The sequence below is a fragment of the Lissotriton vulgaris genome, chromosome 4_1, assembly GCF_964263255.1.
Source record: "Lissotriton vulgaris chromosome 4_1, aLisVul1.2, whole genome shotgun sequence".
Classification (NCBI taxonomy): Eukaryota; Metazoa; Chordata; class Amphibia; order Caudata; family Salamandridae; genus Lissotriton; species Lissotriton vulgaris.
The window spans coordinates 498,601,673-498,625,422 of NC_141691.1; the positions used below are offsets into that span (position 1 = coordinate 498,601,673).

The window sequence follows — 23,750 nt, forward strand, 5'->3', positions numbered from 1 at the left end:
AAAAATGACTAGGGATAGAGCTTCTCCGGATATGCGCTGGCTGGCGCGGAAAAAAGAAGAACCGACGTCAGCGTGCATGGGCGGCATCTAAGTACTCAGACGACGTCATTTCGGCGCTAACGATGCCGGCGACGGACGCGGAGCCGCCTACCGACGTGCAGGGGTATTGCTACGCAAACATTTCCGGATCCAGTCAGACGCCTGGGGATATTTTAAGGTAAGGAAACTATCACTAACGTGTCTCTTTCAGATGTTGCCTGTTGGCCTCAGCAATGTATTGTTCTTGAGGCCAAACCACGATGTTGCCTCCCTTGTCAGAGCTGCAAACAATGTTCTTGTGGTCATTTTTAAGTTTGGATAGGAGAGCCCAATATTGCTTTTCTTTACTTGTTTTGATTCTTTTCTGGTGTTTCACCTGGTGGTACAATTTCTTCAGATCCGATGTCACCACCTCGTAAAAGGAGTCTATGGCATCTCTAGGCATGGTCGGTATGAAGCAAGATGTGGGTTTAAACGGGCTCATGCCCGCGCCTGTTTGTTCAATTTCCGCTTCCACCAGTTCTTGTTGTGTGGACATAATGGGATCTGTACTGATTTTGAGTTGCCCATTTGTTGCAAGGTCAATAATGCTTTTACATCCCGGGCCTCAAGTGTTGGAACCGAAGGTTCTGTGTTGGTCACATTGGTATTGTTTAGTCCATCTTTGATGTTAAAGAACTTGCGCAGTTTAAGTTTACGTATGTAGCGAAAGACATCGATCCTAGTAGAGGTATAATTGAAGTCAGTGAGGGGGCAAAATGATAGTCCTAGGCTCAGTAACTGATTTTCCGCTGATGTTAATGTTGTAGTTGATAGATTCACAACAGTGTTATCTTTTATTTTCTGTTGCGCCAGTGTTGTTTCTTTTTTTTTGTTGTTGTTTACATTTGTATTTTTTCCGGCGTTCTTTGGGTCGTCTGTTGATTCTGGCCCTTTTTGTTGCTGTGGCTGCTGCCGATTTCGTGGGCGCAGAGTTTGAAGACGTGCATTAACTAAAAAATCTACCTCCTCTCCTAGGTCAAGTACCATTTGGGGCCCCCCTGCAATGGCCCTACTGAGCTACCGTCGTCTGAATAAAGACTGCTGTTTGTTGAATATATATATATATATATATATATATATATATATTATATTATATATATATATATATATATATAAATATATATATTTTTTTTAACAGTTTTAAATAGTGAAAACCTGACCTGAATTTTTATCAGAGTGCTTTACATAGCACCAGTTGCATTACAGGAGGACACATTCATTTTTGTTAAGCAAGGGGAGATGAAGTGATTTGCCCAGAATCACAGGAAGTTCAGTGTCATTGCCGAGACTCGAACACAGTTCCCCAGATAATTGGTCGACCGCCCTAGCCGTTAGGCCAACTCCTCTCCCCAATATAATATTATAATATTGAAAATGCTTTGGTGATTGCGCAAGAGGTTGTGGCGTAATGGTTAGAGCTGCCAATTTTGGAGCTGAGGAAGCAGGCATGAGTCTCAGCGTTGGCTCAACATCCTGCGTTTCTGGGCAAATCACGTAATTGCTGGTGCCTACCAAAAAATAAATGAAGATGTCCTTGTTGGTGCTCATGTAAAGCACTAAGAGCTTTGCAATACAGAACTGCAAAAAAATAAGTTACATCAAAAACAGTGAACTACTGCAGAGTTAAAAATAAAATAATAATCCATTCTGAGAGTGAGGGCGAAAATGGAGAGCCCGATAGGGACCCATCTCAGCACCTCCTTTTAAGAACTGCCGGACCCAGCCCACTTAAAGCCCTGTGGGTAACAAACAAATCAATTAACAGTGGGTGCCACTGGGAGGGACCTCCCAGGCCGCCGAAAAAGTACAAACAAGCATTGGAAATGCAATAGGTCTCGCATTAGGAAAGTTTGAGCAATTGGTATTGTAAATGACACTTTTTTTATTTATGTGTTGGTTTTGAAAATAGCAAAAGTAATAGCTTTGTCAGTTACAATGTCAATAGTTTTAACTTTCGCAAATGTGACACCTATAGCATTTGTAATGCAATGTGTGTTGTCTTTAATGCACTGCCCTGGGTGTAATGCAAGTTCACGGCTGCCCTGGGGGGCAGCGCATTCATTCTAATACACTGCACTTTCCTTGTTTGCACAGGTCGCACCTTTTGAAAGGTGCACTGTGGCGCAAACAAGAAAAGTGTACCGTATTTGTAAAACGGCCCCGGGACTGCAAACGTACTGTCAAGAAAACAAATCTAGTGCACAGGAAGCTGAAAAACTGGTTGTGCTACAAATTTACCAGAAATGAATAAACTAAGTCAGCAAGTAAAGTAATTAAAAGAAACAGGAGCCCTGTAAAGCTGGAAATATGGCGTTGACTTCCATAACCCGGACGGATGTAGCAAAGACACTCACTAACGCAAAGTACGGAGGAGAAGTTCCTACCGCAACACAAAACCTACAGAAGGCATGTGTGAAATCTTAACACCCTTGAGAAGGTAGGGAGGGTGACCACTCTACGTCCTTCGATTCATGTACCGCTGTTGCTTACAGGTAGCACTCAGTTGTTGTGGTGCCACTGCCACGTGTAAAGAGCCCATCAGGGAAAAGGATTGGGAGAGCTAGTCAAACGGAGATCCCCACCCCTTACTTCCCCTTCGAAATCTCCTCTTGTCCCACCACACACATGTTCACCGACTTGCCATACAAACACAGCCATCGAAACTCATTTAGTCAAACCATCCACTTATTTGGCCCTAAAGGATGCCATATTGGAATAACCAAATAATTGAAGGTTAAAGGTAAGAGATGCTTAATTGTGAGCCAGTTCTCACATAACATCTAACACATAACATCACGAATCTGACCCTTTGCTTAAACACTGTACGAAAACTTTATTTTACAGCTTTAGTGGAAAGAGTATCACTGTAGGCTCAGTTTTGATTTTCCCATGGCGCCAGCAGTACCGCACCCTGTACTGGGGAGACAACTCTTAAGTACGTAAATGGACTTAAAGGGGGAAGTTGCAGACAAATAATAGCCGAAGTAAAACAGAGGAACCTGCGTCTCTCTGAAATAAAGAAGTCCACACTCTTACCGAAGGCAAGACACCGCCAAACACAGTAGCGATCTTCAGCACGTACCCCCAGAGGAATGAAACGTAAAGAAACTCTAACTTACCCCTTTAGATTTACCTACAGCTGAGAACAGAGATTTTAAAAAAAGCAATTACAGAACAGCCGTCGAACCAGAGTTAACAAAACAAATAGAGGGTTGAGGAGAAATGCGACACGGCGGGCAGGGGAGGGGGCGGAGCGGGTAAAAAAAAAAATAAACAAGACGGAGGGAAGAGAGAAGGGGAGGGGGGAGGAGAAATGCGATGTGCGGATGAGGGAACTGATGTGCACTCGCTTTTAAGCTCAATGCGCATGCGCATTGAGCTTAAAAGTCACGGGCACTGCAAGGAATCGCCACGATTTCTTGCAAGTAGTTAAAGAGTGGATAAGCCCCCATAGTCTCGCAAGCTCGATGCGCATGCGCATCGACAGGCGAGACCTAAAAAAGGGTGGCGGGAGGGAGGCGGGTAGAAGAAAACGTGGACAAAAGGAGGTGGGCTAGAGCAAAGGGAATGTGGACAACGGGAGGGGGAGGGAGCTAAGTAAAATACAACAGGTAATTAAAAGAGTAAGCTGCCAGAAAATGAACTTTGGGTCATGAAAACAAAGCGTGTGTCGTGCCTGGAACTACACGTGCTCAAGTGCCAGCCAGTGTTCATTCACAGGGGTTAATTATCTCATTCCTCGCAGCAGCTTACACTCTGCAGGAGCAAACGCAAATGTGCAGGCTCGACCTAATGAAGCACTCGGGCCACTGACAGCACCGCACCACGCGCCACCATGCAGGAACACTCACTTGCCTGTACCAGGGTAGCATGGGGAGTTGAGACCAGACCAATGCAGTATAAGCGCAGGAGAGAAGCCAGTGATGGGAGTGCCGCATTTCCAGGCACAACTTAAGCACCGCATGGGGAGTTTTTACACACAAAAAAATCATTTGATTGTGAAATGCACAAACCAGTGTTTTTTTGGGTAAAGGGCCCCATGTGGTGCTTACACTTTAATGGCAATCATGCCCCTTTCTTTAGAAACAGCTTGCTGTAAGCGGACTACAACGAACAGCATTTAAAGAAAAGGATGTGGCCACCATTAAAGTGAAAGCACCCTGTGGGGCGCTCTCACCCAACTTTATAATACAAAAAAAAAAAAGTTTCATAGCGCAGCGGTTGCTAACATTTAAGCAGACCTGGCTGATAAATTAAATAAATAAAGGAGCGGGCCGCTAAAGTTAAAGCAGACTGGCCAGGCAGCTTGCTGCTTTGTAGGGAAAGCACGTCCTGGATGGAATAGGGGGAAATCATTAAACAAAATAGTGCTCACAGCCAAGATAAAGCAGACCGTGTAGCAAGACAAGTAAAAGGTTCAGTCATTATTGGAGGTAACAAATGCAGACAAAGCGGTACCAAGGAGGGACTATGAAGCATAATACTGAATCGGAAGCCAGCCTTTACGAAGGACAATGATACAAGCCAATACAAATATGAGTGGAGAGTGGGTGGGGCTTCAGAGCCATATTCCACTACTGCAGGACTCGCAGCAGCGCTTGCGCTGCCCAGGCTTGACCTAATAATAACAACTCCAGTAGCTGGCAACCAGTGGAAGGACACTGGCCGTGACAGAATGTAATGTTCCATGGAAGGGACAAACACACGAAGGGAAAGTGAAACCGAAACCGGTCTGTGCTGACCAATGAGAAACAAGAAAACAATAGTGAACATGATGCCAACAAATGGTAATCTATTAACGGGGTCCAAACCCCTTGTTTGCAAACAAATTGTTTCTCAAGCAACAGTACATGCACAGTCTCTGAGGAGACCTAAAAACAATGACTCGATCAGCCCACCAACCGCTTCACAATACATGGGTTATGAGAACAGAGCAGGCAAATGAGTAAGCAGATTTAGGTTGGTGGAATGGGTTTTAGTTCCAGTTAGCAATTATTTGGTAATTAGAGTAATAAAAGAAAAACATCAAATCAATATCCGAACAAGAATACTGGCATTTATAGATTTGTTGTTTCGCCCCATCTTCAGACTAAAGAAAATATATACACTTGCAGAGGATCACTTGAGGCATTCTGATCCGGCAATAAAAGTCTTTAAAAGTGTCTTAGAACCACTATCTGATCGTATCCTCCATCATTTCAAGATATATACACTTAAAACCATCTATTTTAACCAAGCTTTCATTGCTCTTCCACCTCCCCGCTTCCAGCTTTTCACAGGAGCCATCATACAATTTTCTTTCAGACATAAATAGGAGAAAATTAAAGCAGACTGAACTGCTGCTAGGGTCAACAGTCCTACAAAAACACTACAGTACCTGAAGGTTTTGCGCCAAACGCCAAGCCTGGTCCTTGGCCGGGGTAGGCTGGCAGTGCTCCTGAAGGAGCTGCAGCACCTTGTAATACTGCTGAGGGCTGCATGCCAAATCCTAACCCAAAGAAAATAAAGTATTAAGGGTAATTTTAGTGTTACATACAACAGACAAACAGTAATATATCCCAAAAACAGGACTTTCAAAAGTGAAAAAATGCATGAATAAGAGTGTGTTAGGGAACTTTGTATGTCACAAGGGACATATTAACATTTAACTGGTGTATTTTACAAACAAATATTTAATATGCACATGTACGTCGGCCTGTCTGAACTCTTAATGAAGTTATAATATCAAAACTCAATAGATCTATGGATACCACTTAGCTGGTCTTCAAAATCCATGTAGACATTTACAATGCCAAGATAGACAAATAAATTCTGAAAATGTTTCAGGTCGAAGCCGGAAATAAACAAATATCCAGTTATCAAGGTAACAAAATTGTTTCATTGATGTAGGCGGTGCAGGAAGCTATATCGGACCAGTTAGCAATACACAATTACACCAGAATAATGCTTACCCTAACGTAGCTTAGTTACTTAATTTCAATTTTGCGACTTGCACATTAAACACATACGCTTTGCATTTTATCAAGTCACAAGAAACATCTGAGCTTCTATGGAGTCCAGAACCAACTGCCAGTGAGTTTCATTTTGAAATGTATCAACTGAAGCAAATCTTTGTGAATAATGTTTTAAAGTGTTTAAGACCAGAAGTACATGCCTTTGTGTTTGCGAATACCTAATAGCGAGTCGATTCGCTGTTAGGTATTCGCAAACAGTGATGTACTAGAGTGTGTTTTACATGGTTTACGATTTCCAGTGGGTAGCAAAAAGACCTACCTCATTAATCTTGAGGTATGTCGCAATTTGCGACCAATTGGGAACAGCTAAAACCACAGGGATGATAGCAAGCTGGGGTCAGCAGACCACCATGTGTCTGTGATTGCTTTTAAATAAAGTAATGTTTTTATTTCTTTTAGTGGAGTAAGGTTTCCCTGAAGGAAAACGGGATGTATTTTAAAAACAAAAAATTTTCTTTTCATTTTTCAAGAGTAGCTAGTGGTCCGTCGGACCACTACCTTCTTTTAAAAAATATTTTTACAATCATTCACAAAGTGAATGGGCAATGGGTCACGACCTACTTGAAGTAGGCAGTAAAATGTGAATGGTTTACGACCACATTTCAGTTGCAAAACATTCCCACATAGCACTACGTGCCACTATTAGCAAGGGAAGCCCTTAACACGCCCTTCCTAATGCCGAACCGCTAGTCCATTTTGCGATTCAGTAATAGGTTACCGAATTGCAATATAGGGTTCTTTACATATGAAAATCCTTTTTTTGCGGGAGAGATCAGCTCGATTCTGCTAATCGGGTCGTTGATGAGCTAAAAAAAACACAAATGTGTCCATTAGTTAGGCCAACGGTAAGAACATCAAAAGTGGAAAAATACACTTCCGGATCTTGTAACCTGGAAATCAGAGCTCGAATCCACGTATTTGGACTAAATCTGCTTTGCAGCCCAGGACAGTTAGGGAGTTATAAATATGTAAAACTGGTAGATATTGTGCTGACCTGTACTGCGTCAATTGCACAGCTATTTTTAGCTCTGGCCTAAAGGCAGCTTTAGTGATATGTATGAAAGATTTTCTCTTCTCCGTGTGCGCTTTTACGACCAGAAGAACTGCTACAGCAAGCACCTTTCAACTACACTCGCAATGCATGGACAAAGAGAAAATACAAAGGGAAAATACAAAGAGAAAATACAAAGAGAAATGACGGACCTTCATTCCAAGATGGCCGCCAATCATTCACCGGAAAGATTATATATATATATATATATATATATATATATATATATATATATATATATATATATATACACACACACACACACAAACACACACACGCCACAGGCTTCAGAGGGGTGGGTGTGTTAGGGAGAAAGGCATCTCCCTTTATACCAGGGAAGTCATGGTCGGACCCATTGGGGAGATATGTTACCTTGAGTGGGCAGTGGGAGGGAATGACCATTGACGGACCCATTGGGAAGATATGTTACCTTGAGTGGGCAGTGGGAGGGAATGACCATTGACCTCTTCTAGGTATACGCCCCGCCCAGACTGCAAACCCCCCTCATTGGATGTGTTGGGCCTGCTGCTTCTGGAACTCCCACAGGAAAGTGGATTATGGGGAATGACATGAACGATGTACTTTTGGTGGAACAGGACGTTCTGGGAGGGGTGTCCTCAGGGAAGAGTGACGGGGGTCTAAGTGATTTTCTCTCCTCTGTGGAATTAGGCGATATTTGGCGTGGGAATGTTAGACAATATGCTCACATGCCGTAGCACATGGGGGCCTTGTGTGGCTAGACTATTTGATCACACAGACTCAGTTTGTGGGACAATTCAAGGAAGCATACAGCCTGTAGGATATCAGATCCCTCCCCCATAGAGGCCACTCTAGAGGGGTCCTTGAGGGAACATGTTTTTCCCCCAAAGGATTGACACATGGTACCTTAGAAACCCACACTTTGGGTGCAGTGTTCAGGACTGCACTGATCACTTCTTCACAGAAAACACGGGGTTGGTGGACTAAGGATTGATACTTTGAGAGGCTTTCAAGACAGTACTTAGGAGTCACGTTCAGGCCTTGATAGGGGCCCCCAAAAAAAGAATGAGTATTGAAATGCAAGACTCTGGACAGAGAGGGATTCTAGAATTGGAAGCCCAGACAGGAGGGGAGAAGAAAAACCCAGGGAGGTAACCCGTCACCTTTGCCTACGAGAACAAGGGCACAAAGAGCTTTTGGAGGATGGCGCCAGGGCACTAGCAAGGGCAACTAGATATAGAATATCTGAGATGGGGGTAAAGGCCAGCAAACATCTGGCATGGCTGGATAAGCAGGAGACCTCAAGAGGATGGGTCTGGAGATACTAGATGACCTAGGAATGGCACGTATGACGGGGCATGAGATTGCAGAGGCCTTTGTTTCCCACTATGAAAGGCAGTATACATCCACCTCCGGGTATGCCAAGCCAGACTGTCAAATTTCATAGAGATATTAACATACCAGATTTGACTACTGAGGAAAGAGATGGATTGGAAGGCGATTTGATGGTGGAGGAGATTACCATGGCGGCCCTAGCTAAACAATCAGGGAAAGCAGCAGGGCCGAATGGGGTGCCCCCCCAAACTTTTTAAATTCTTACTGGATAAAATGACCCCACACCTTCTCACTATGTTTCAAGAGGCAAATCAGGAGGTGGTTTTACCAAAAGACTAGTGCTTGGCATTGATCTAGTGATACCCAAGGAGGCTAAGTCTCTGTTGAGCTGTGGGTCGTACAGACCAATATCTCTCCTGAATTTCGAGGTCAAGGTCCTGACGGAGATACTTGCCATGTGCCTGAGGACGGTGATTCGCTCACTAGTACACCCAGATCAAATCGGGCTTCATACCGCACAGGATCAATCTGCGCAGGTTGTTTGTGGTCCTGCATGTCTTCGGCTCTCCTGTCCCTGGATGCCAGGATGTCTTTTGATAGTGTGGAATGCAACTACTAGCAGGCAGTCATGGCGCGCAAGGGGATTGGACCGAAATGTATTGCTTGGGTAAAGTTGTTGTATGAGCAGCCGTTGGCGAGAGTGCGTGCCAATGCAACTGTGACCCGCAAGTTCACCCTGCACAAGACAAGAGTACCCGCTATCCGCGATTCTGTTTGCTCGGGTGCCGGAGCCACTGGTGGCATGGGTTCGTCAGGACTCGCTGATATGCGGACTCTCAGTAGGTGACGAGTGGGATGAGCGCATTTCCATATATGCCGACTTTATTACATATTCAACGCCACAGGAAGTCCATTGACAGAATATTGCAAATCTTCTGTATATTCGGGGACTAATCGTATTAACTGGGAAAAGTCCCTGTTTTCATTTGCAAGGGAATCCCTAACCTGATATCAAGGTGCATGGTTGCACTGAATTTGAAAGGGTTAAAATATTTAGAGATCAATATTATAAGGCACCCTCAGAGATTTTACAAAAGAAACCTACTGCCCTAACTGGACAGATTTAAAGGAGACGCCCAGCATTCGAGGACGTTGCCTTTAACGATACAGGCCATATTTAAAACGATGACACTTCTTCGCCTACTCTATGTCCTGCAAAATACTCCATATCCGATTTCATCATCGTTCTTCCAAATGAATGAGGGAGAGCTGTGATACCTCCTATCGACACAGGAGCAGCACGTATAGCCTTGCATAAATTGCAGAGGGGTTTTTATGATGGGGACTGGAGGTTCCAGAGGTAAGGTTGTATTACTGGGCTGCTCAGTTGGTTATGGTGAATGACTGGGTGTTTGGGGACAGGAAGGGGCCACAGACCCAAGATCAGACCCAGGCCTCTCTATTGGAGGATAGACTCCTGACAGACCCCTTGGAGGAGAAGGCAATATCATTAATATACAAAACACTAGTAAATATTGTGCCAGACCCTTTAGGGCCATTGAGAGGCGCGTGGGTGGGAGATGTCGGTCCGATAGAAGTTAAGCCTGCCTGCTATGTGCCATAACTACCAGGGCTTGAGCTTACAGAAGCTTTTAACTGGACCTAACAAGATATTGACCTTATTACTTGTGACGGACCACAATCCACCTCCATCATTAATTCACTTTCTCACAGTAACAATAATGTAAAAGCAAAAAACACTGGCAATGAAGGGAACCACCTTGTGAGTGGATATGAAAGAGCAAAATGCAGTTACTTAAAGGCTGACCCACTGCCCATGCTGCATGCCGTATTGGGAAGCAGTAAAAGGTTAATGACACAACAACACACCAATGGATGACGAGGGATGGCTGAAAGCCCCTTGAACTACGTATAATATACATATTTTTATTGTAGTAAAATCAAAAAGGTATTGGCTAACGCAGATCCAAAGGAATCTAACACTACCACAAAACCATCCAAGTGTAAATTAAAATGAATTTTAATTGCACTACTGCCTAAGTCCAGGTAACTGAATGTCAATCAGATCAGCTTACTCTCTAATCTCCATTTCTCTAATGGAAATATTACCAACAGTTAAAACCCAGGCTAAACAAATATGGAAAGATATAGTCTTGTTTTTTTGGTTGACATAGGGCAGTTACAACTCTGGTTTAAAAAGAGGATGTCCAGTCCTATTCTCGGATCATAGCTACTGGGTCTCACACATCACAGTGTAACTTTCAACAAATGGTGTACTTGATCATAGACTATTGAAACCTCGGGCACTCCCAAACCATGCAAGATATAATATTGCTTCAATATTTTCAGAAGCATCAGCCATATTTAGTAACTAGAATGCCTGACTAAATTACTTGTTAGAAATATAATGTAAGTCCTATACATGCGTGCTTCCTTTTCTACCTGGCCTTATGAAACTGTGAAAACGATTTATCAAAGCCCAGTGTTGGAGCTGCCCTATAGCAACACTAGTTATCACCAAAACTCTTGCTACAGGGCTTAATACACACACCAGGTTAGAAGAAACAGAAGCTATATATATATATATCTTACTACAAAATGTTAGTGGCACTTAACCTGTGATAGCGGCTTTTCACCTGTTTCCTAATGCATTTTCATGCCGCGGGACATTATGACACATGCAAGGTGGTTTTTGAAAGCCACAGGGGAAAAAGGCAGAACTATTTCTGGAAAACCAGTGGCGAGTACGTATTTTATTGAAAGGGACTACGTCAATTCCCTGGGGCTTAGTATTTAACACAGCGAGGAAATGGCCATGCTTCCTCTGGTATACAATTCAGGTATAATTTCCAGAGCACTCTAAAGGATAGTTTTCTGGCAAGAAGAACTTAAATAAAATAATGCAAATAAACCTGACGCAATCCGCGCATGGCAAGGATGTTTACACGAAAGCTTTTTTAACTCCCACTGCTCAGTCTTTATGCATGTCAGCTGGCGCTAAATTCTAGCAACGTCATTTTGACGTAAATATACACAGGAGGTGCATTGAGAAATAAAATGTTAGCTTCTATTTTTAGGCTAAGGTAAGCAAACATGTCAGAAACCGAACAGTATTCTATATTAAAATGCAAGCTTGGACTGTCGTAACATTTCCAATGACATTTGTAACGGCAAAGAAAATCCTACCAGATTTTTTTAAAACGACTCCACAGTATTCTGATAAACGAGAATTATAGACTGGTTGATTGTAAAAAATAATATTTTAAGTGCTTTATGACTTTTTCGACCCGGATATAAATTTGGGATTCTATATCGAAGATTATGCCTTATTTCTCCACTTTATTAAACAGCAGCGAAGAAACGAATAAAATACGTTTCCCATGGAACAGTGGAAAAAGCACTAGAAAAGAACAACACGGTGACAACCAATCACAACAAGAGTCTCAGTGTCCAATAAGGAGTCAGGTAGTCCAACAAAGTCCTCTGTCATGATCCCCTCTTCCTCTTTCTTCGCTGCTCAGCAGCCTTAGATAAGTGCTCCTCAGTTTTTTTGTCTAGCACTTGGTTTTGATGTACTAGATTGATTCCAATGTGCATCCATTGTTTTATTTAGCGTTATGTCATTGAGACTGTGCTTGAAATAATTCCAAAGTGTATTTTCATTAGTGTCGCGCTATTCTCTACTCCCGTTGATTTCCGTCTTTATTTAGGGGTTCTAAAGGATGTTGCCCGCAGGTTCCTTGTCGACTGTGGCGGTGCGAGTTCTCTTGCTGCGTGTTCTGTTTGACGCCGCAGGCACAGGGGGCCGTTCACCCGTCCCTACGCGTCTTCGGCTGGCTGGCTCCTAGGGCCTACCGCTGATAGGGAGACTGGCTTGGACGCAACGCGGTGTTTGAAGTTTCCTCAGGGATTCAAACACCGCGCACACGTCAGCCATTACCAGGAGCCCTGGTCTAAGACTGAACGCCCTGTTGGGGATCCGTACACGGCAATAAAAAAGTGTGCGTTTTGCCGTTTTTCAATGCTAACGCTCAGAGTCCTGCTTTCAGGTACTGGGGAAGGATTTTGAGTCCTGTACTGTTTTTTATATTGCGCCTCGTTAGTAGAGGTTTCGTACTGGCCTGATAAGGCCTACTTTGGGGGACAAGCTCCAGACCAGTGGAGACCCCTAAGTGTGGGGGTCACGAGTATTGTTTGTATTCTACCTTATGCCAGCACTAGTCACAGGGCAGACCCCCCCATACTAATCTGCGGTCTCTGCCGCCCAAACACGCAGGCTGACACCCAGCCTTATTGATTGTGCCATTGTGGTCTCTATTTCTTTCCACCCCCCAGCCACACTATCGCTACCATTATGGAGTACTATGATGATTACTCTGAGGAGGCTGACCCCCTCGCAGACTTACCCTGGGGTGATGCCTTTTACGAGGCAGTGAATTCATCTATCTACCAAGCAGTAGACCAAGCTATTTCCCACTTGGAAAATAGACTGTCCCAGCAAATTAACCAGGCGTCTTCGCGCCTTGACCAATGCTTAGCGGTGGGGCCCTCCACTTCCACCCCTGATCCATCTGGCCCTCCGCCAGCAAAACGCTCCTGGCAACCCGGAGTAGATACTGACGCTTTCGAGCGCCTGCGCCAAGCGTTTGTGGCTAGTCAGAAGGCGCCCACCGCAGGCACCCTCACTCCACCTGATCCAACCCCCCAGACTACCGACCAAGACGCAGATGGCGACCCAGATTCCCCAGGCCCTTCAAGACCCTGGCTCCCCTCACATTCATGTTCCGCGCCTCAGCTTACTGCTGATATGTTAAACCTGAATGACATTGTCCACCCACGATCCTCGAAGTGGGCCCCGGCGGAAAAGGTTGCGGCATATGTGGCAGAACATATTCGCCGCCCCCTGGAAAAGGAGGCTCGCAACTGTTTGCGGGCGGAGTGCCTGCGACCTTCTCTAGAAGGGAAGGTGGCCATGACCCCGGAGATCGATGCCTGCATGTCCACCTTTCTCCAGAAATTCATTTGTGACCCAAAAAAGGGCATTGACAGATACTGAAGGGCCTGCCAGGTTAAGCTCTTAGAAGCTTTGGGCCCAGTCACCAAAATCCTGGATAAGGCAGAGGAGGCCAAAGAATCTGGATCTATCATCTCCCCAGAGGCCCTTTCCAACTGGGAGCAGAGAGTGATTGTTTTTTTAGGAAATGCAAATTGTGCCCTCAATACAGAGCGCCGTAGGTCACTTCTTATAAAGATAGATCTCAAGCCGAGGGACCTATCTGATTCAGAGGCCAGGGCAGTAGCACAGGGCGGATTGTTCGGAGAGCCTTTCGTGAAGGAACTTGGCAAATTCGTCAACACCTTCACGTCTTTGAACAGGGCCCAATCCACGATAAAAAAGGGTTTTCCCCATGTTTTTCGTGGGGCCGGCCGAGGCAGGGGTCGCTCCACCGGTTGACAATATCCCCAGGTCAACCAGTGCAATCAGAAAGGCTCCGGGCAATACCAGGACCTGTCCCGTTTTGGGAATTTCTACCCCACTCGAGGTCGGCGTGGGTAAGGAAGAGGATTCCGTGGAGGTTCTTCCGCCTCTAACTCAGGTGAGCATTCAACCTTCTTCCCTGTTAAGCCTAGGGGGGCGGCTGGCAGGTTGTTATCAGGCTTGGTTGTCTCTAACGCAGGATGCGTGGGTGCTCCAAACGATACAAGGGTTTCATGGGACATCCGATTCACAAGTCCAGACCCCGGCCTATCCAGTTTTCGGAACAGGACGCAGACTTGGTGGACGAGTAAGTTGCCTCCCTCCTCCGCAAAGGCACGGTCTCCCTTTCTTCCTTGCACCCCCGGGGGTTTTTAAGCAATCTCTTCTTGGTGGACAAGACGGATGGGGGCAAACGTATTGTTATCAACCTCAGGGAGTTCAACGAATGACTGGTCTATCGCTATTTCAAAATTTCACTGCCTTCTAGATATTTTGCGTCCTCACCACTGGATGGTCTGCTTGGACCTCAGGGACTCATATCTCGTGATCCTGATCTTTGCTCCTCAATGGCGTTTCCTTCAGTTCGCCTGACGAGACCACATCTACGAGTTCACCACCCTTCCGTTCGGCCTCTCCTCGGCTCCTCGGTGCTTTACCAAGGCCCTCAAGCCTGCGGTGGAGTTTCTACGGGCTCAGGGAATCAGGAGGATTGTCTACTTGGACGACCTGCTTTTGATGGTGTCCTGCCCTTGTCAGCTGATCTCTCAGCTTCAAGTGACTGTTTCGCTTCTTCAGGACTTGGGCTTTGTGATAAACGAGAAAAAATCTTCACTGCAACCTGCCCAGTCGCTTACATTTTTGGGGTTCGTGATCGACTCCACAACATCTACACACAGTCTTCCCTCCAGAAAAATCGCGAAAATTCGACACGCTCAGGCGTGTCCTGTCACAACACCGGGTGTCCCTGCGCCAACTGGCCCGAGTTGTGGGCCTTTTGTCAGCTTCGATTCAGGCCATTTGTCCGGGCACGCTGCATTACAGGGCCCTTCAACGCCTCAAGGTGTTCTTTCTTCAGAAAGGGTTCACGTTTTCCCACAAAGTCCCTTTGTCTTCAGAGGTGAGAGCCGAGATCCAATGGTGGTTGGACCACATGGAGGCCTGAAATGGCCGAGCGATCTTCGGTTCAGCTCCAGATCTGGTGATCGAATCAGAAGCCAGCAGACAAGGTTGGGGTGCCAGATGCGGGGATATGGCTACAGGTGGCTTATGGTCTCCAGAAGAACAAAAATTGCATATCAATAGTTTAGAGCTCCTGGCGGGCTCCTTTGCAGTACGTTGCTGGACGAGAGAGTCTGTACGGTCCTGCGTCCTTTTGGAGACGGACAATGTCTCCACCGTCCGTTATGTGAACCACCTCGGAGGCACACGGTCGAAGGCCCGGTCAGACCTGGCGGCGAGCTTTTGGCACTATTGCCTGGACAGTCAGATCTCCGACACGGCGGAGTATCTGTCGGGCAGACACAACTCTGAAGCAGATTTCCAATCCCATCACTTCAGTGATTCGAGTCTTTGGAAACTGGACCAGTCTTTGCACGGCTGAACGATCATTGTTTTTTTTTTTGGGTGGACCGGTTTGCTTCCAGGCTCGATCACCAGACCCCTCGATTTTTCAGTTGGAGACCGGATCCCTTGGCGATTGCCACGGAGGCCTTCCTGCAGGCCTGGAGTCTGGAGCAGGGATATGCGTTCCCTCCTTTCGCAATGATCACGCGGACTTCGGCGCAAGTCCGGAGACAGGAGGTGGACCTGGTGTTGGTCACCACTCTGTGGAGGTCTCAAGTCTGGTTTCCGGTTCTTCTGAAACTTTCTTGGGATTTTCCAATCCTACTCCCCCACTTTCCGACTCTCCTCACGAATCCTGACGGGCTTCCTTATCCTCTGGTGGAGATGGGATCGCTATTTCTCATGGCGTGGCGGATTTCCGGGGCCGTTGGGAGGCTCCAGGTCTTTCGGAAGCGGCTGAGAGCCTCATCTCCAAGGCTTGGGCAGGCAGTACCGCCAAGAGGTAAAATTCGGCATGGGGAAAATGGTCCCATTGGTGTATGCGAAGGGGTTTCGATCCCCTGGGCACAGACGTTGTTCACATCGTGAATTTTTTTAGTGCAGCTCACTTCGGACGGGCTTGCATACCGCACTATCAACACATTCAGGTCTGCCATCTCTTCCGGTCATGTCCCGGTTCAAGGATGCCCCGTTGGGGAACATCCTTTGGTTTGCAGGCTTATGAGAGGTATTGGCCTGTCCTTACCTCCGGAACCGCGTTATTCAGTGCTTTGGGACGTTAATCCGGTTCTTAATCTGTTTTTGTCCTGGCAGCCTAACAGGTTTCTTTCCAGGAAAGAACCCTCAGCGAAGTTGGCCATGCTTCTCTGTTTGGTTTCTTGCAGACGGGTTTCAGATGTCCGAGCGTTGGACTTATCCGGAAGGATGTTTACTCCAAAGGGTGTGACTTTCACTCTTCTCAGGTGCACCAAATGACATACTAGAGTTATCTCCTGCCCGGAGTTACCAGATTCTCCCAAGTTGTGCGTTGTGAGGTGTCTCAAAGCCTATGAGGAAATGACAGAAGACATTCGCCCCCCCGGAGAGCTTCAGCTTCTTATTGCGCTCCAGAAACCCTTTAAGGTGGTTTCCTCCCCCACCATCGCAAGATGGGTCAGGTGGGTAATGCAATAGGCAGGCATTAGCCTTCGCCACTTCGGGGGCATTCAGCACGGGGAGGGATGGCCTCTAAAGCTTTTGGCCTGAGAGCCAGGCTGGAGGATATCCTCAACGCAGCTGACTGGTCGTCAGATTCTACCTTCAAAAGGTTTTACTTTAAGCCACTATTGAATATGGCTCAGCTGGTGGTGGACAAGCCTTGAACAAGCATAATACTCACATTCAGTCCTGACATAGAATGAAAAATTTCCTAGGTAACGTAACGGAAAGTTGCAATTCTATTAAGGACTCGGAGGCGAGGATTATCCCGCCCAGCGTTCCTGGAGGAAACCCCTCCCTGTATTGCAGTAAGTAATGGACTTTGAGTTAATCGTTATGCTTTGTTGTATGCAATAACGTTTTCTTTAGCTCCTTACAGGGTCAACAGTGACTTCTGTATAGTAATTTGTTCTCCGTTTCAGGGACTGATTCCCAAAAGCAAGATATCTGAGGTGTCATGGTAGACTGCTTTCGCGCTCAGAAAGAGGAAGAGGGGATCATGACAGAGGACTTTGTTGGACTACCTGACTCCTATTGGACACGGAGACTCTTGTTGTGATTGGTTGTTACCGTGTTGTTCTTTTCTACTGCTTTTCCCATATTCCATTGGAAGCGTAGTTTGTGTCTTCGCAGATGTTTATTAAAGTGGAGAAAGAAGGCATAATCCTCGCCTCCGAGTCCTTAATGGAATAGAAACTTTCCGTTACGTTAGCTAGGAAATTTTTCATTTATTTACACATGTTACAAATATATTGGGAAGAGTAGTCCTGGCAGATTTACAAGAATAAAATTGCAAAATATTCCAGTCATTTGCTACAGTGCATCCACAATGTTATGTAGCTTAGTGGGGTACACTTTTCTTTGATGGCAAAGCAAGCATGTTTAAGGATTAGAATACACCCTGAATGTAATTTTCTCTGTTGTAGTCTAGACCTGTTGTAGATATGTAATCAGTACAAAATGCAACGGCAAAGGCCAAGGTCTGGCTTTTTGTTCGCAGAAGTGTGTGGTAACAAGTTAGCAACTTCAGTTCAAGTAAGAAAATCCAATGATGAACACGTTTGGCTACAAAAATATGGAAGTGATTACGGCGCCTTTACTAAACGCTAAACTGTTGTCCCAGAGAGGGTCATGAAAAGGAGTCAGAAGATCAAGTTTGCATTGCAAGTGAGGGACTTAAACGGCATACAGAGCGACGTACTGTGTAGTAGATACTTGAAAGTGCATCTTTAAAAAAACGCCTCTGCGTATGCATTTCTTAATTTTGTGATCTAAGAAAAGCTATAAACCAAACAACATATTTTTATGGCATAATAAATAAAAAAAAGAATGCTCACGGGAGATCAGAGAATTGCATTGTATCCTTAAAAGTAAAGGAATCCAAAAAGTAAACAAAAAAACCTATAAATCAGAAATAAAACATTTTGGCATGTCAGCAAAGTAAATCTAGTAATGAAAACAGACTGGATTTAACGTCACATCTGAAGTCTAACAATAGGACTACTTAATGCCCTTAGGGAGAAAGTAACGCCCCTCGAATCGACACAGCATTAACGGGCAGCTCATGACATATGACAAAGCAAGAAAAACACATAAAAGCAAGTGACTGGGCAGGGCTGACCTAAAACCCGCTATCGTTGTGTACTTGTTCAAATTGTACTTTTCAAAAGAACGTATAATATAGGATACACAGTTTAAAAACAGTTTATTAAAAAGAAGGTAGCAAACCTGTTATTTAGGGTGCTTAGGAATAGTGGAATAAGCGTGATGTGTGAAATATATTTCCTTAAGTGGCGCCAGCAGTTCAGTTATTGTTAGGTAGAACTTTCCATTGAAAAGTTGTTTATTAGGTGGAGCCTCCCAGACAGCGAAAGCTGGTTACCTACAAAAGACCCACTGTCAGATTACAAGAATTTACAGTGGGCTAAAAGCCTGTCCATTGCTTACAATTTGCTTGTCTGGTCCACATTGTGTTTGTACCTCAATTGGGGCATAGTGTCTGCCCCGTTGTTAACAAACATTCCTGTGTCCAACAGTCGTATCATTCATAAAAAAGGTCAACCCAGCCGTAGATCACATTTCATGGACTGTTATAGGGGTCTTTCCAGGACCTCTGAATCAATCCAGTAAAATTACTGCCCCTACCAAAGACGTTAAATCCTGTACCTGCAACTGCAGCGGGTTCTTATAAGCATTCTCTATAAACCCAACTGTGACTGGGGCTCTTGAGAACGTCATTTGCCTAAGACCTTGTAAATTGCTAGAGATCATGGGCAGCAATAAGAGTTTTTCTTTATTGGCTATCCAATATTAAATATGATTTTACTACCATAAAGTTAAAAGAAATCTCAAATACAATGCAGACTCCTTGCTGTAAACATATTTTGACCACCCTGAATACTAAGCAAGTTTGCGATTCTAAAATAATCAAGTGCTCTACAAAATGGATATATGCAGACAAAAGTGGTAGATGAGGCAAGTTCATAGGAGAATCTTTATGAAATCATCTATTCTGATTAGTACAATGAATAATAAGCATACAGGAGATCAAAGTAGGTCATACAAGCTCAAAGAAGTTCAGATTTTATGGCAAGACCGGAGGCTAATTTTATGCAATCCTCTTTATTGCACCACCCACAGCAGCATCCTCAAAGAACAAAAAACACAACAAAAGTTCTTTAGTACATTAACAAAGAGCCAGAACCTCCATGACTCTTCCTTCTTTTTTGCTGCTGCCCATAAGAGAAGTCATCTATTTTAGTTTCTCTTAAAATATAATATTGATGATATATTGTTTGAGTCATTGGATAGTTTAAATGTTGAGAACGTATGATTGATTTGAATGTTTAAATATTATATATTGGAAATGTTAGTTTTAAGTTTAAGATTTTAGGGATGATTTCAATATATTGATGATTCATTTATCGCAAGGTGTTGCGAGAGTATTTTGAGAATAAGCTATAGAAGAATACTTGGTTGGGTATTAATCAGTTCCGGAGTTGTGCGAGGTGCGAGGGGGTTTAAGGAGACAGTTAATTAGAAGTGCGTCCGTAGAGCAAAGCACAGGTTTCTTGGTCTAGGTTTCGGAAGGAAAATGCTTACTTTTGATAGGAGCGTATAAGCTTTTGAAGTTTGGTTCTGGGTTTGGAAGTAGCGAGTTGAAGTTTTTTCTATGAAAACAATATTATTCCGTTTAACGGACTCTTACCGGTTTTTGTTAAACGTAAGAGGATTCCAAAGCAGAGCGGTCTGGCAACCAGTGTTATGCGCGAGATCTTGCGCGTGCATATCTCGTGGTTTACGCATGCATGGAGGAATTGTTTAATGGAAAATAGAGTAGGACTGTGTTTTTGCGCATGCTATCGCGTGTCGGACTAGGTAGATGCGCGTGCATTCGCGCGTCACCTACGGATGCGTGATGAATCAGCGTTTCTCAGTGAAACTGATGAGGAAACACGGAGAGAGAGACAGCGTTTTTTTATGAGGAGAATATAAGGTTGTTTATTGAGTGAAGGAAAGGCAGAATTGAGAGTTGTTTATTTTTTAAATTTATTTTGGTTTTGATTTGAATAAGTGTATTTAGTTAGTTAGTGATTTAAAGGCATAAGGTATGTCAGAAGTAAATGCTTTAACTCCGGGAGAGTTAAGAATGGAGGAGAGAATTAAGTTAATGTTATCAAAATTTGCATGTGACTTAGATTCAAGAATGGATAAGAAATTTGAGGAATTCAAAAGGAGTAGTGGTCTTTCATCTCAAGAGGAACATTTTAGGTCAGCTGCTGATGCACCAATCTTGGGGAAGAAAGGTGGAAAAGTAAGTAGGAAGAGAAAGTATGTTGAATCTGATGGGTTGAGATGTAAAAATGCAAAAACTGCATACCCAGACTCAGGATTTTCGCGAAAACGTGCAAAACAAGCGGGTGTCGAGGACACGCATGGTGACCTAGAAAGAGGTCAAGGTGGTAGAAGGCATATTACAGTGTTATGTGATGAGTCTTCGGGTAGTGCAGAAATAGAGATAAGTTGTTCGTCTGAATTTGGCTTAGATGATGAATTTGTGGATAAAAATAAAAGTAATGATGCAAAGACAAAAGAGTAGTCTGAAGAGAGTGCTGGAACACTCACTTGCCTGTACCAGGGTAGCATGGGGAGTTGAGACCAGACCAATGCAGTATAAGCGCAGGAGAGAAGCCAGTGATGGGAGTGCCGCATTTCCAGGCACAACTTAAGCACCGCATGGGGAGTTTTTACACACAAAAAAATCATTTGATTGTGAAATGCACAAACCAGTGTTTTTTTGGGTAAAGGGCCCCATGTGGTGCTTACACTTTAATGGCAATCATGCCCCTTTCTTTAGAAACAGCTTGCTGTAAGCGGACTACAACGAACAGCATTTAAAGAAAAGGATGTGGCCACCATTAAAGTGAAAGCACCCTGTGGGGCGCTCTCACCCAACTTTATAATACAAAAAAAAAAGTTTCATAGCGCAGCGGTTGCTAACATTTAAGCAGACCTGGCTGATAAATTAAATAAATAAAGGAGCGGGCCGCTAAAGTTAAAGCAGACTGGCCAGGCAGCTTGCTGCTTTGTAGGGAAAGCACGTCCTGGATGGAATAGGGGGAAATCATTAAACAAAATAGTGCTCACAGCCAAGATAAAGCAGACCGTGTAGCAAGACAAGTAAAAGGTTCAGTCATTATTGGAGGTAACAAATGCAGACAAAGCGGTACCAAGGAGGGACTATGAAGCATAATACTGAATCGGAAGCCAGCCTTTACGAAGGACAATGATACAAGCCAATACAAATATGAGTGGAGAGTGGGTGGGGCTTCAGAGCCATATTCCACTACTGCAGGACTCGCAGCAGCGCTTGCGCTGCCCAGGCTTGACCTAATAATAACAACTCCAGTAGCTGGCAACCAGTGGAAGGACACTGGCCGTGACAGAATGTAATGTTCCATGGAAGGGACAAACACACGAAGGGAAAGTGAAACCGAAACCGGTCTGTGCTGACCAATGAGAAACAAGAAAACAATAGTGAACATGATGCCAACAAATGGTAATCTATTAACGGGGTCCAAACCCCTTGTTTGCAAACAAATTGTTTCTCAAGCAACAGTACATGCACAGTCTCTGAGGAGACCTAAAAACAATGACTCGATCAGCCCACCAACCGCTTCACAATACATGGGTTATGAGAACAGAGCAGGCAAATGAGTAAGCAGATTTAGGTTGGTGGAATGGGTTTTAGTTCCAGTTAGCAATTATTTGGTAATTAGAGTAATAAAAGAAAAACATCAAATCAATATCCGAACAAGAATACTGGCATTTATAGATTTGTTGTTTCGCCCCATCTTCAGACTAAAGAAAATATATACACTTGCAGAGGATCACTTGAGGCATTCTGATCCGGCAATAAAAGTCTTTAAAAGTGTCTTAGAACCACTATCTGATCGTATCCTCCATCATTTCAAGATATATACACTTAAAACCATCTATTTTAACCAAGCTTTCATTGCTCTTCCACCTCCCCGCTTCCAGCTTTTCACAGGAGCCATCATACAATTTTCTTTCAGACATAAATAGGAGAAAATTAAAGCAGACTGAACTGCTGCTAGGGTCAACAGTCCTACAAAAACACTACAGTACCTGAAGGTTTTGCGCCAAACGCCAAGCCTGGTCCTTGGCCGGGGTAGGCTGGCAGTGCTCCTGAAGGAGCTGCAGCACCTTGTAATACTGCTGAGGGCTGCATGCCAAATCCTAACCCAAAGAAAATAAAGTATTAAGGGTAATTTTAGTGTTACATACAACAGACAAACAGTAATATATCCCAAAAACAGGACTTTCAAAAGTGAAAAAATGCATGAATAAGAGTGTGTTAGGGAACTTTGTATGTCACAAGGGACATATTAACATTTAACTGGTGTATTTTACAAACAAATATTTAATATGCACATGTACGTCGGCCTGTCTGAACTCTTAATGAAGTTATAATATCAAAACTCAATAGATCTATGGATACCACTTAGCTGGTCTTCAAAATCCATGTAGACATTTACAATGCCAAGATAGACAAATAAATTCTGAAAATGTTTCAGGTCGAAGCCGGAAATAAACAAATATCCAGTTATCAAGGTAACAAAATTGTTTCATTGATGTAGGCGGTGCAGGAAGCTATATCGGACCAGTTAGCAATACACAATTACACCAGAATAATGCTTACCCTAACGTAGCTTAGTTACTTAATTTCAATTTTGCGACTTGCACATTAAACACATACGCTTTGCATTTTATCAAGTCACAAGAAACATCTGAGCTTCTATGGAGTCCAGAACCAACTGCCAGTGAGTTTCATTTTGAAATGTATCAACTGAAGCAAATCTTTGTGAATAATGTTTTAAAGTGTTTAAGACCAGAAGTACATGCCTTTGTGTTTGCGAATACCTAATAGCGAGTCGATTCGCTGTTAGGTATTCGCAAACAGTGATGTACTAGAGTGTGTTTTACATGGTTTACGATTTCCAGTGGGTAGCAAAAAGACCTACCTCATTAATCTTGAGGTATGTCGCAATTTGCGACCAATTGGGAACAGCTAAAACCACAGGGATGATAGCAAGCTGGGGTCAGCAGACCACCATGTGTCTGTGATTGCTTTTAAATAAAGTAATGTTTTTATTTCTTTTAGTGGAGTAAGGTTTCCCTGAAGGAAAACGGGATGTATTTTAAAAACAAAAAATTTTCTTTTCATTTTTCAAGAGTAGCTAGTGGTCCGTCGGACCACTACCTTCTTTTAAAAAATATTTTTACAATCATTCACAAAGTGAATGGGCAATGGGTCACGACCTACTTGAAGTAGGCAGTAAAATGTGAATGGTTTACGACCACATTTCAGTTGCAAAACATTCCCACATAGCACTACGTGCCACTATTAGCAAGGGAAGCCCTTAACACGCCCTTCCTAATGCCGAACCGCTAGTCCATTTTGCGATTCAGTAATAGGTTACCGAATTGCAATATAGGGTTCTTTACA

At 44.0% G+C, this 23,750-nt stretch overlaps 1 protein-coding gene across 2 annotated transcripts in view; it reads right to left on the minus strand.

Moving 5' to 3' along the window:
• Window positions 1–23,750, minus strand: part of NUP62CL (nucleoporin 62 C-terminal like) — a 325,577-nt gene that overhangs the window by 119,920 nt on the left and 181,907 nt on the right. The window contains exons 4-5 of one of the 2 annotated variants that reach the window (XM_086964652.1): window positions 22,370–22,480; window positions 5,459–5,569 (exon numbers count right to left, since the gene is read on the minus strand). In XM_086964652.1, the coding sequence (XP_086820778.1) occupies window positions 5,459–5,569; window positions 22,370–22,480 (222 nt within the window). The remainder of the gene's footprint in view (window positions 1–5,458; window positions 5,570–22,369; window positions 22,481–23,750) is intronic. The other variant, XM_086964653.1, reaches the window with a different exon arrangement.